General features: G+C 36.2%; 1 protein-coding gene across 1 annotated transcript; it reads left to right on the plus strand.

Moving 5' to 3' along the window:
- The first annotated feature begins 4,265 nt into the window (after positions 1-4,265).
- Positions 4,266-12,183, plus strand: CENPW (centromere protein W). Its single transcript, XM_006742234.3, has 3 exons — positions 4,266-4,556; positions 9,947-10,060; positions 12,031-12,183. The coding sequence occupies exons 1-3, from the start codon at positions 4,431-4,433 to the stop codon at positions 12,055-12,057; spliced, it is 267 nt and encodes an 88-aa protein (XP_006742297.1). The 5' UTR covers positions 4,266-4,430; the 3' UTR covers positions 12,058-12,183.
- The last annotated feature ends 1,435 nt before the right edge of the window (positions 12,184-13,618 follow it).

Genomic DNA, 13,618 nt, shown 5'->3' on the forward strand with positions numbered 1-13,618 from the left:
TGGGGTGCACGTACCCCTTTGGATCCCTACATTTGTATCTTTGGGGTAAATACCCAGTAGAACATCACCTTCTTCTAGACTTAATTCTTTCATAAATGTGATTTTTAATATGGCCACAATAATAGTTAACTGAATGTATGTGTCCAAATTTCCACATTAGATATGTTTTTTAAAAATATTTTTTAAAATCTCTGGGCATAAAATGGATTTTATATTTAGGATAATTTATGTAGGATAGGTTCTGAAAAAAATGCATCCCTATTAAAAAAAAGAATCTTAGTGGACATCAATAGATGTCACCAACAAAAAAGGCAAAAATTCTTGAAATTTATATTCATAATTGTTTCTCATGTTAGAATAGCATGAGGGGGTGAAAATCTCTCAGTAATTTTCTTTGAGCAAGTTTTATTTTTGTAAACAGCAAAGTAAACAGCAGTAGCATAGGGGCTTTGTGCTTTTCAAATCAGGGCAAAATTTACATTAGAAGAAGTAGTTGGGATAAAGAAGGGGATGTATTTATCTTCTAGTGTAAATGCAACTCCTGTCCAGACCTTGTTCTTTCTATCTTGATTCCCTTTTACTTTCCCTGGATTTGGACTTAGGGCTGTCATCATTCAAGACACTTTCAGTTTTGGGGGAAGATTCTAGTTTTTGGGTAGGCCAATAGCTGCCTTGTGATTTTTCACCCTTTGAATCAAAGGAACTTAATTACTGAAAAACCATAACATAAAAGAAGAATGTTTTGAAAATTTAGGTTGTGATGAAATTTTCCAATGTTTTACTCCGTGAAGGTGAAAGTCTATAAAAAAAGTTTTTTTAAAGGAAAGCAATTGAGCAGAATTTAAACACTTCTCTTCTATTTAAAGATAGTATAACATATTGGAAAATGAAAATACCAGAGTTAATGCCTTAAATTTTCCACATAAACTTTTTTACTTTGGGCCACTCAAGCACTCTGATCATTTAATTTCATGTACAATAGAAATAATAACACCCCATACCAGCCCTACAAATACCATAGGTTTGTTAAGATCAAATAAAATAATATATAGGGACATGCTTCACTACAGGGATAAATACAATTATTACTGTCATACTCTACTTAACTATTGTTTCAAATGTGTAAAAATTTAAAAACAAAGTGTTCTCATTGTAGAAAGTATGAAAAATGCAGATAAATTGAAAGTCCTTTTTAATCCTGTTCCCTGGCTTCCACACACCTACAAAAGTGTCAAAGAGAATTACTTGTTGGAATTACTTGTTAGTTTGCTCTAACTGCACTGTCCAATATGGTAGCTACTAGTGACATGTGGCTAGTAAATATAAATGTAAATGATATTTAAATATATTATTAGTGACACTAGCCATATTTCAAATGCTCAATGGCCACATATTGCTACTGTATTGGACAGAGCAGATATAGACCATATCCATCACTGAAGAATGTTCTATTGAACAGTTCTACTCTAGAATCAAGTCCAGGAAGAGATCATGTAGTAAGCAGAATAATGCTCCCTCCCCCGAAAGATAGCCATGTCCTAATCTCTAGAATCTGAAAATGTTACCTTACTTGGCAAAAGAGTCTTTGCAGATGTGATTAAGGATCTCGAGAAGATTATCCTGGATTATCTGGGTAGGCCCAATGTGATAACAAGTGTTCTTAGAAGAAGTCTGGCAGATCAAAGTCTGAAAAAGATGTGCTGATCAAAAGAGAAGGTAGACTGATGTGCTTTGAAGATGGAGGAAGGGGCCTTGCGTCAAAGAATGGAAATGGCCTCTAGAAATTAGAAAAGTCAAGGAAACAGACAGTCCCCTAGAGCCTCCAGAAGGAAGGCAGCATTGTTGACACTGTGATTTTAGGAGTTCTGACCTGCAATCTGAAAGATGGTAAGTTTGTACTGTTTGAAGCCATTAAATTGGTGGTAATTTGTTACAGTCATGCTAGGAAACTAATACATACAACAATAGGTATTTCCATTCCCCTCTTAATGAATATCAACTATCTCCAATTATTTCTATAATAAATAAAGCTACAGTAACATTTTCCTATATGTAGAAGCATTTATTATATGATGAAAAGTGCTATAGAGAAAAAGAAACCACAGGGTGGGTTAGGATGTTCATCTCAGCAGGGATATGTGCAGTGCTATGTTGGTAAACGTTTAACAACTTTCTTTCCAGAAAACAAAAACAAAGACCCCTGATTTGTGTATTTGCCAATTCCAGTGGTGTAAATATTTTTGGCTACCAACCTAATGTCACTGAACACAGTGCTGAGAATATAAGTCAACTTTTGCACACTGCTGGGCCTGTGTATGTGTATGTGCACATGTGTGTCTAGGTATATGTGTGTGTCTAGGTATACATGTGTATACATGTGTGGAGTTTCTATTTTAAATAGGAGGTCTCTCTGATACTTGTTAGAGCAGAGACTTGAAGGAAGTGATGGAGACGCTTATGCAAATAAATGAGGAAAAAGTATTCTTGGCAGAGGGAATAGTAAGTGCACCTGATGGGGGAGTGTTTGGTGTATTTAATGGATTTCAGGTGTATCTGAAGGCTATCAAGGATGCTAATACAGCTGGAGGAGAGTGAGTTGCTTAATTGTGGGAGATAAGGTCAAATGGTTCACTGTGCATTTGTAAGTGTGTTTGTACTTGGAGGGCAGGTAAGGCCTCAAAAGTCATTGTAGGAAGTTTTATTTTGATAGAAATGGAAGGGCTTGAGAAGAGTGACATAATCTGAGTTAAACCTGGCTCTTCTCTTGAGGATAAAGAGAAATAGGCTGAGGCACAGTCAGGAGGGTGTTGCAATAATCCAAGTAAGAAATGATGGTGACTTGGCCAAAAGTGATCAGAGACTGCAAATAGAGCTGACAAAATTTGATGAAAGATTGAGTATGGGGTGATAAAAAGAGAGGAGCCAAGGATGATTCCAAGATTTTAGTTTGAGTAATTGGAAAAATGGAAGTACCATTAGCTGTAATAGGGAAGTTGGTGTAAGGAGCAGGTTTGGGATATAGGGACTTATCAAGAGCTAATTTTGGATGTGTTAAATTTAAGATGACTTAAAATTCCAGTCCAGTGGAGAATTGGATATGCATGTCTGATTAGGGAAGAGAATTAGCTGGAGATGTCTAGAGAGCTGAGGAGAAATGCAAGGGAATATTCTAATAATGCACAATGGACCACAGGAGGGAGAATGAGGAGTAGAGAAGGGTTGGTGGCCTGGTAGTGATAGAAAGAAAGAGACTGCTATCCCATCTAAGTGGCATCTAAGAATTATTGGATTTGGAACACTGGAAGGAGTGAGTTGAAAAGATAGATGAAGTTGAAGAGTGAGACAACTGATTGAGAATATGGAAGGGTATGGTATTTGGTAACGATACGCCCTAGTGTATGACTGCAGGTGTGAATGATAAGATATCATCATTGGCAGAGAGGAGGTCTTGGAAATGGGAGGCCAGATAGTGGAAGGATCATCTGTGTGGATATTGAAATCACAATAATTACTACAGGTATAGTATAACATAGATAATTACAATGAACATCACAGTGATCTCAGTGCGGTCCTCGAACTAGGAGTACCAACAGGACCTACTTGTTAGAAATGCAAATTCTCAAGTCCCATACATTTCTATTCAATCAGAAACCCTCAGAGTGGTGCTTCATCTGATACATAATGAAGTTTAGGGACTACTTGTACTGATAGCACAGAAGATAGAAAAAGTTAATTGCTTGGAGAAATAGCAAGGGTTTTCAAGAGGTAGCATTTAAACTATATCTGAAGTAATTGCAAGGTTAAGTGCAGGGGCCTTAACATGAAAGGGAGCTGCGTTTCTAAAAAAACAGCAAAAAAGCTAGAATCATGAAAGGACTTCAAGTAAGATCAAGTGAAATTACGTAAAAGTGTAAATTGTTAGCTATTAATATTAGAAAATCATGCCTTGCTATGAAGGCATTGGTTCTTTAGGAATCCTGATAAAACATCACAAACTTCTATTCATCTACTTCTCAGTCCACCGGTATTAGGCTCAGTATATAGAATAAGCGTAACTGCCTTGGCATGCCAACATTTTCCAGTTTCTCAACACTCCTGTGAAATACAGGAGAAATACTTCCAAAGCTTAGGTACAATACAAATGGCGATTAAAGGAAGCCTCCGACCTTTAAGGATATCACAGGGTCCCCACCGAGGGTGTTTTCTATGAACAGCCGGCACTCCGGGGGCGGGGCTTGCGCCAGGCTGACGTCACTACCGAGCGCCGGGCGCTCTCTTTCGGCGGCGGATTCAAACGTTTCGGCGGGGGTTTTGGGGCCTGAAGAAGTGTCGTAGCGGCTGAGTTGTTCTTGCTGTTGACTCCGGTGTGAATTTCTGTGCAGTCCCCGGAGGATCTCGGAAGCTAAGGAGGCTGGTGCCTGAGGGAGAGAATGGCGTTCTCGACCACAGTCTCGCAGAGAAAGCATATAAAACGGAAGGCTCCCCGGGGCTTTCTTAAGCGCGTCTTCAAGCGACAGAAGCCTCACCTTCGCCTAGAGACAAGTGGCGACTTATTGGTGAGATTCTGTCCCTTCTTTGGCTGGGAGTGGAGCAAGAGGGAGGTAGAGGAAATAAACCCCCGCTTTTATTTCGCCACCCCTAGCACCGTCAGGCCTACGTTTAAGGTGTTTCCAGCAATGACGAGGCACGTTTGCCCCCGCCTGACTGGTCAGTTCATATTCCTGACGCTTAGTTGCCTGGGGCCCTCTGAAATGTAGATATCCGGACCTTTTTTTTTTTTTTTAACGGGAGGCTATTAGCCGTATCATCTTAAGGGGGAAAACTAACTTAAGTTTCTGCTCATGGCTTTTAAATATCACTTTTCCAGAGCATGGTCTGGTACTGCGCTTAGTGTACTTGCGAAAGGTGTGAAAGATACAGTTTAAAAAAAATAACTTTTTGAATTCAGGCAAAGTCCTATTTATTGAACTATTGTAAAAGGCATTACTGACATGCCTCTTACGTGGGTGCCTCTTTCTTTGCCTTCCTCCTTTTTTTATGTTGTTAACCAAACATCTTTCCCTATTTCCCATACTTTAGCTTAGTTATTAAAGAACCCTAATTCAAGTTTACTTGTTAGTATGTTTTCAACTGTGAATTCATTTTCCTAGACAAATAGAGCACCTGTTAGTGAATATTCAAGGCAAACCACGAAAGCTTGTTTATCTGACTCAATTCCTGCAGCATAATGCTCACTTAATAGCCATAACTAAACCCCTGTATATTTCTTTGTTGAAATAAATTTGGAGTTTTTATGTTGAATGCCTGGAACATGTATTTCTCTAGCAGAATAAACACTCTTTCCCTAGGTTTAAACCATAAGAGACACCTCCTCCCTTTTGTCACAAGAGCTTTTTGAATAAAGGAGCCATTATACGTGGGCACCTAATTTCCGGGAAATCAAGGTAAAGAATTGTTGGTAGCCAGTGCATAGGGCATGGAGAATGTCTTCAAATGCATTATCCATCTGTTCTTAAGCTACATTGGGTTTTTCCAACTCTCTTCTCTACAGCCTCCCCAAGTTCACTACTGCCTTTCCATCTGTTGCCTGCAAGTGCAGCATTTCTCTTTTTGCTACACTACTATAGAATTGTCTTTACTTTTCCATTATTTGGTCTCTGAAGCCAAAACAGCTTTCTTGGAAATGTAGTTCTTCTACTATCTCCTGCCCTTCATTTCTTAAACTCTGTAGGGAAAGACAATATAGTTGACCTTTGAACCACCCTTTAATGACTCCTCTAACCCTCCACAGTTGAAAATCCATGTATATCTTTTGGCTCCCCCAAGAACTTAACTAATAGCCTATTGTTGACCAGAGCCTTACTGATAACATAAAACAGTTGATTAACACGTATTTTGTAAATGTATACTGTATTCTTACAGTAGTGTAAGATGGAGAAAAGAAAATGTTAAGAAAATCACAAAGAGAAAATGCATTTACAGTACTGTATTAATAAAAAGAAAAAAATTTTTTCAAGGGTCAACCTGTGCCTACTGTTTTGAATGCCCCCGCCCAGTGGTGATAAAGGTAACCTAAGTGAACTGGATTAAATGAAATTGATCTGCAGAACATTTTCAGGAATTTATTCTGGAGTTTTCACGGGAGCTGGTGTTCTAAATGGAGAGGAAATGTACCTGCTCAGGAATATCTAGGAGATTACCAGCTGGTATAGATTGTTTGGCAGAAATTTCTCGAGTCCTCGCACATCCACAGCTGTCTGCCTCAAAGTGATCCATGGACACCTGGGCTCTATTGTGGAGTGGGATTGGGATCCAGGTGGTGTGGGAAAGAAAAGGAGTTGCAGTGGTAGGGGAAAGGAAGTTCTTTCTGTTGGCACCTATTCCTAGGTTGTATGCTCATCTTTGACTTGCGTTGGTTCTCTTACTGTCTTGTATATGCCATGCATCACCCTGGTTTCTTTGCTTATGGTTTCCTGCTCACCTTTGACACTTCGTAATCTTACCCAGGCAGTTGTCCCACATCATCCATAAACTTCTCTACAATTAAGGCAGTCTGTTTTGATCTCTTTTTTCTGAACTTTGATAGCAGTATAAGAGTTACATAATACAATTTAGCTATTGAGACTCTGACACTGTTCTGTTAAGTTTCGTATGTCGTTTTGTCTCCCGGTGTGGTATGCAGCTTTTTGAGAGGAAGGAACCATACAGATCTCCTTTTTGTGTCTCTCATTATCTTTAATACAAAACTAATCTACTTTTATGCTGTCTTTTGTTATATTGTATTTCTTCTGCCTGAAGATGACCTCATTCTACTCCACTTGGCAAACTCCAATTTCAAAATCCAGTTCAAATGCCAGCCACTTCCTGAGTCTTCCTTAATCTGAGAACCAACTTTATCTTTATCCTCTATTGTCACATGTTTGCCTTTAATTTCTTGTGGGTTTGGTTCTCTCATCGGATGGGAACTTTGAGTTGGGAATTTTTTGTATTTCTAATGTTCGGCATAATACTTTGAATATTATGAGTGTACAAATAATGTTGGGAATGCATTGTAACTAATGTGGGTTGATTGTTATTTCTAACATTTTACTCATAATTTATGTTATTTCGTAGTTCTTTTGCACCAGCTTTTTGTTTTGTTTTACGCTTTATTTGATTGTATATCTCCAGGGCCAGTACTGGTGAGTACATCTGTTAATCTGAATAAATTGTTCAGCTTTCTCATGGCTCAGTTGGTTTTCAGATTTCTCACTGAGGAAATATCTGGATGCTTATGGTTTATGTAAAACTCAAAAGTCCTATGATGAAGGGAGGAGGAAATCAGACTGGCCCAGTGTTTTGGTCAATTGACACTGTTAAGGAATGGATATTTCTTTGTAAATTATCTTTTGATTTACCTTTCAAGCAAATTTTTGATGGAATGGCCTTTTTCAAGTTTGAATGTCTAGCTGAATACCTTAAAATTTGTTTTTGTTTTTGACTATTTTAATTTAAACCTTAGTGCACGGGTGCCTGGGTGGCTCAGATGGTTGAGCATCCAACTCTTGATTTCGGCTCAGGTTGTGATCTCAGGGTCATGAGATCGAGCCACACTTGGGGCTCTGTGTTCAACAGGGAGTCTGCTTGAGCTTCTCTCCTTCTGCCTCTCTCTGCCCCCCATGAGCTCTCTAAAATAAATAAATCTTATTTATTTATTTATTTATTTATTTGGCAGAGAGGGACACAGCGAGAGAGGGAACACAAGCAGGGGGAGTGGGAGAGGGAGAAGCAGGCTTCCCGCAGAGCAGGGAGCCCGATGCGGGGCTTGATCCCAGGACATTGGGATCATGACCTGAGCCGAAGGCAGCTGCTTAACTACTGAGCCACCCAGGTGCCCCTAAAATAAATAAATCTTAAAGAACCCAAAAAACCTTAGTTTGTGCATTTGAATGGCACCACTCAATTAACAGTTTTATGAGAGAGAATTGGGTTGCTTAAAAAAATTCTGTGACAGTCAAAAAGTACTATTAATTTGTCTCAGTACCTATGGCTCATGCTTATGAAGAGGAAAAGATTTTCCATATAGGTTAATAGGGTGAACTAAGTAGTTTTTTTTGTTTTTTCCCTTTTCATTTTTTCAAAATTGAAGTATAGTTGATGCACAACGTAGTGATCAACAAGTTTGTATGGTATGCTCACCACAAGTGTAGCTACCACTACCATACGAGGCTATTACAATACGTTGACTATATTCCCTAAGCTGTGCCTTTTATTCCCATGACTTATTCATTCCAATGGCTTATTCATTCTGTAACTGGAGGCTTGTATCTCCTATACCTCTAAACCCATTTTGCCCATCCCCCCCCCACCGCTCTCCCCTCCAACACCCGTCAATTCTCTAAAACAGTGGGTGTGGTTTATTTGGGATTGACTAAAAAAATTTTTTTTTTGCCTAATTCGGGGAGATATGGAGGGATCTTTTGTTCATGCAATGATAATTGTTGACTACGTATTGTGCCATGGACTGAAGATCACTGAAGATATAATGTTGGGGAAGATAAACATAGTTCTTATCCTTGTATTTGATTGAGGAAGACATGAGAAATTGCTGCATGGTGTATGTAGTGTGTGCAGTGGTAGGAAGTTCAGGGTGCATAACAGATATTGGGGGGAATTTGACTTTTCAGAGAAGTTTACAAACTAGTAGAATGCCTGTAGGCAAGGTTTCATTTGAATACGGAAAGAAGTTCAAAAGACTTACTATAGAACTGTAAGCTGAGAGATGAAACTGGAAAAGTATAGTCAAGTGGGGTTTAGTATTGGAATTTATCTTGGGCATATCTGGAAGCTATTTATCTTTAGAAGTAGGAAATCTAGATTAACAGGAATTGTGCCATGTTACGGAATGTTTTTGCTGCAATAGGAAATGGGATGTCCTTGGAAGTTTAAAAAAGAATTGAATAACATGGTATTACATAATCAGAATTGGGTGCTTTACCCTAGAGTTCTTGTGAGAATTAAAGAAGACCGTGCATCAAAAAAGTACCAAAGGAAGATGTCTTCCATAGGTTCTTTATCTTATTAAATTTAAATTCCCAAAGTCCTATTTTTTCCAGATATCAGTAAAACATTCTTCAACATCTATAACCATCCACTAAAGATTTCTGCATAATATTTAAATTTAAAACACCACATTACCTAGTTATTTAATGTTTAGTAAACTGGGGGAGTGGTTGTGTGCAGTACACATAGTGAATATTAGATGAGTATTCTAACTGCAAAGAACATGTAGTATATAAATCACCAGTATATTAAAGATATTATCTAATTGTACCTAAATAATTAATATTTATTATCTGCTTATATTATCGATTTTAATTTCTTAAGAGCCTCAAAGATGATTAATAGTAGATATGATTATTTTGATATGTTGGATGACATGTAACTTGACCTTTATATATATACTTTTCACTCCAGTAAAGTTAACATTTCAGTTATTAACATGGTTTTGAATAGATTATTTCAAATTAAATATCTGGTTAAAAAATCTTCAACCCATGGATTGTAGAATGAGAGATGATTAGCATTAAACAGTTGGTGATATGTTTTGTTTTTAAATTTTTGGGAAATCCCATTATGAATTTAAATTTATTTGGAATTGGAAGCAAGAATATTTGCTAGTTAATAGAGTCCTACATAAGCTTTGTAATTATGCTTTACAATAATGTTATTATCTATGGCCTTTGGTCAGCCTTATATATAGCCTTGGTTTATGTTTGCAGTAACTAAGTCTCTTTTGTATAGAATTTAAGTTGGACTTACAGTAAATTGAATTCTGTGTTACTTTAAATAATTGACTTAAGCACACAAGTAAATTTACAACAAATTTTGGAATCTTTTTAAAAATCATTATTTCAAAGCATCAGTGTTTGAGTTTAAAAATCCTTTTGAATTTTCTCTTTTAAAGGTGCATCTGAATTGTTTACTGTTTGTTCATCGGTTAGCAGAAGAGTCCAGAATGAATGCTTTTGAGAGTAAGTGTGGAGTCATTAAAAAGGAGCATGTACAGGCTGCAGCAAAGGTAAAATCTGACTTTCTTTTCTTGAGCAAGAATTAACTTAAAAAAATATCATCTAGTATATCATTTCTCTCTGCTTTGGATTCCTTATTCAGCTTTGTTGACTGATGTTTTGCTCCCCCCCCACAATTATGCTGGCATCCTGGTATAGTTAACAACAGAGTTGGCACGGATGCTAACCAGTTATCAGCTGCTGTTTCCCTAGCAGTGTAACTCTTGCCTAGGTACATGGCAACCCAGGCAGCTGCCTATAGCTGGGGGTGTTTGGTTTTTATGTTATTGGGTTTAATTATGGAGATTTTCTTTTTCTATATGTATATATTATGGATTTCTGATGGAAAGATTCATGGGCACTGCTTTATCATTACTTAAGGGAAATGAATGTTTGGCTGCTAACCTATATGATTTATAGTAGGCTGTATATAGTTGAGAAGCTTTATCACCTTGAAATTTATGAAAACTTCTTGATCATTTTAAGTTTTCCTAATTACTTGTTTTGAGATTTGAGTGACTTATGAATCAAATCACTTATATAAGCAGAGAAAGTTGCTTCTTGCTGGTATTTCTATATAATGTAAGAATATGATGCCTAGGATGGTTTTTTCTAAATATGTCTCCAAGATTATTATTTTCATTTGATTTTAATAGATGGCCCACCAAAAAATTTTGGGGGTCAGATAAATTTAGATGACCTACTGTATCTCTTTGAATAGTCACAATGTTATATAGAGAGCTTTGTTTCTAAAATAATATGCAAGAAACTGGCAACCATGGTTGACTGGGGGATGATGTGGGAGAGAGAATTATTTTTGACAGTCTACCTCTTTGTAGACTTTTGTTTAATTTTTTTTAATTTTGAAATATAGACTCACAGAAGATGCAAAAATAATAGAGTTCCCATGTACCTCTTATCCAGCCTTCGCAATGCTGTCATCTTTAAATATAGTTATGTAAGGTTTATGAAAGTTTATGAGAAGCAGAGGTAAATAAACTTGTCGAACTCTGTTTAACTTAGCATCTTAAAGATTTGGGTGCATAATATACTCAGCAAATTTGAGTATGTCCTACTTTCTTTTGTAGTGCTCATGCTAACATGTAGAACCAGAGAAGTACAAGTACTGGCCTGGGATATAGACCTATTTGATGGTCTTTGTGGAAGCTTAGAAATGTGCATGCCCTGGTACTTTTTTAGGGGCTTCAACTTTGCTTATATTCCAATATGTTTCTAGACTATTAAAGGCAATATAAGTTGTTTTTTTTTTTTTTTTAGGTAGAAGTAAGGCTTAAGAGCTTGTAGAGTGTATGTGCGTATTTTAAATTTAGGGTTTTTATTATAGGTGTAGTTACCTATAAGTAGGTAAGTTCTTTAAAAAAATTTCTGGATATATTCTGGTCTACTGCTTCTAGTCTTTTATAATTAAAGATCTGATTTTATTTTATTTTCTCATGGGCTATATGTTTTGAAAATTGTCTACCTAATGAGTTAAAATTTTAAGAATATAATGACTAGTCTTTGTCTCTAAATTGATATAATTCTAGCTCAAATATAAGAAATTTGGTGTTGCAGTGGATTTGTATTGCCTTATAGTTGTTAATGTCTGATTTATAATAGGATTTTTGACTTTTGGAAAATTCTTTAACGCCCTAGATTACTAAATTGTCTACAAACCTCAAGTTGGGAACCACTAATCTGGGTACTTTTGGCTTACATTTGAAGAAATGGACAGTCAGAAGTGACTATAAAACCAGATTTTGAGAATTGCTTTTTTCACATTTTTTGATAGAAGTGGACTATTTTAGGGGAAGTCTAGGACCATTTATAAGGCAAAAGATTCCATAATCACCTTCCAAATTGGGTTTATAAACTCAGTCTTGCATATTATGCACATAAGATGATCTAACTTTTTGTCGAGGAATTCTGTTTTATTTGCCTTGGGTATAATATGAATCTTCATTTTTTCCTCCCCTCACAGGTAATTCTAAAGAAGAGCAGAGGTTAGAAGTCAAAGAACACATTTTTGAAAATTACATAATGTATTATTTTAGGTGATAACAGACCGTGAAAGTACTTTTTACATATCCATTAAGATTGTGTATTATTAAAATATTAAATATTGACTAGTTGAGGGATGTGTGTATTTGTGTATATATATATATATATATATATTTTTTTTTTTTTTTTTTACTGATTCTGGAATATCTCAAACACATGTATAACTTTTTTTTTTTTGAGGAATTGTTTCTTTTTAATGGCCTCATTTTACTTCCATTTTGTTGGTGTTACGAACGTTTTACATAACAAAAATGACATTTTACATATGTAGTAGTTTGAAGAGATGTGTTAGAATTGTTTATAAGGATTTAGATTTAGTTACAGTTAACTATGGAATCAATTTAATTTCTGAAGAAAGACAATGTGCAGTCAATCTAGGTACATTTTAATACTGATTTTAACTATTTAATGCTGTCACATAAGCAATGCAATTTTTACTTTATACCATTATTGACATTTCTCAACTAGAAACATCAGCAAGGTGTTTTCAAAACCTGTTTCTCTTTACAAGCCAAAAAAAATAGTAGAGCAGACTGACTTACTTTAAGTAGGTTTAATAGATGGGTGTTTCATTTCCCCTAAGGAGTCCTTTAGAAGTTTATTGTGTATTATCTGATAGTTATTTTTATTTTTATTCCCCAGTGGTTACATCTTAAATAGTTATAGTATAACCCAAACCAGGAATTTGATATTAGCACCATGTGGGTGTAATACTGTACCATTTTATCATGTGTAACCACCACTATAGTCAAGATACAGAACTATTTCATCACCAGAAAGTTCTCCATCATGCTGTCCTTCTATAATTAACATTTAGCCTTCTATGGACACCCCTCCCCTCTAATCCCTAAGCCCTGGCAATCACTAATCTCTTCTCCAGCTCTATAATTTTATCATTTTAAATGGAATCATACAGGTAATGACTTTTGGGGATTCCCCCCCACTCAACATAACTTCCTTGAGATCCATCCAAGTTGTTGTATGTAGCAGTTCCTTTTTATTACTGAATTGTATTCCCTGGTATTTATGTACCACAGTTTCTGCAGCTATGCACCCATTGTAGGGCATTTTGATTATTTCCAGTTTTTGGCTATTATGAATAAAGCTTCTATGAACCAATGTGTACAAGTTTTTATACAGATAAAAGTTTTCATTTCTCTAGGATAAATGCCTGGGAGTGTGATTGCTGGGTTGAATGGTAAGTTTAGTTTTTTAAAAAGAAATGGCCAAACTGTTTTCCAGAATGGCTGTACCATTTATATTCTCATCAGCAGTTTATGAGAGATCCAGTTTCTTCACATTCTCATAAACATTTGGTATTGTTATTTTTTATTTTAAGCTGCTCTGATGGGAGTGTGTCTCATGTTTTTTTCCATTTCCCTAATGGCTAATGATGTACATATTTTCATGCTTATTTCTCATCCATTTTTCCTCTTTGGTAAAATGTTTCTTCATTTCTTTTGTTTGTTTTCTATTTGGATTGTTTGTTTTTCCAATGTTGAATTCTA

Source organism: Leptonychotes weddellii, chromosome 8 (assembly GCF_054177405.1).
Source record: "Leptonychotes weddellii isolate Sample4059 chromosome 8, ASM5417740v2, whole genome shotgun sequence".
Lineage (NCBI taxonomy): Eukaryota > Metazoa > Chordata > Mammalia > Carnivora > Phocidae > Leptonychotes > Leptonychotes weddellii.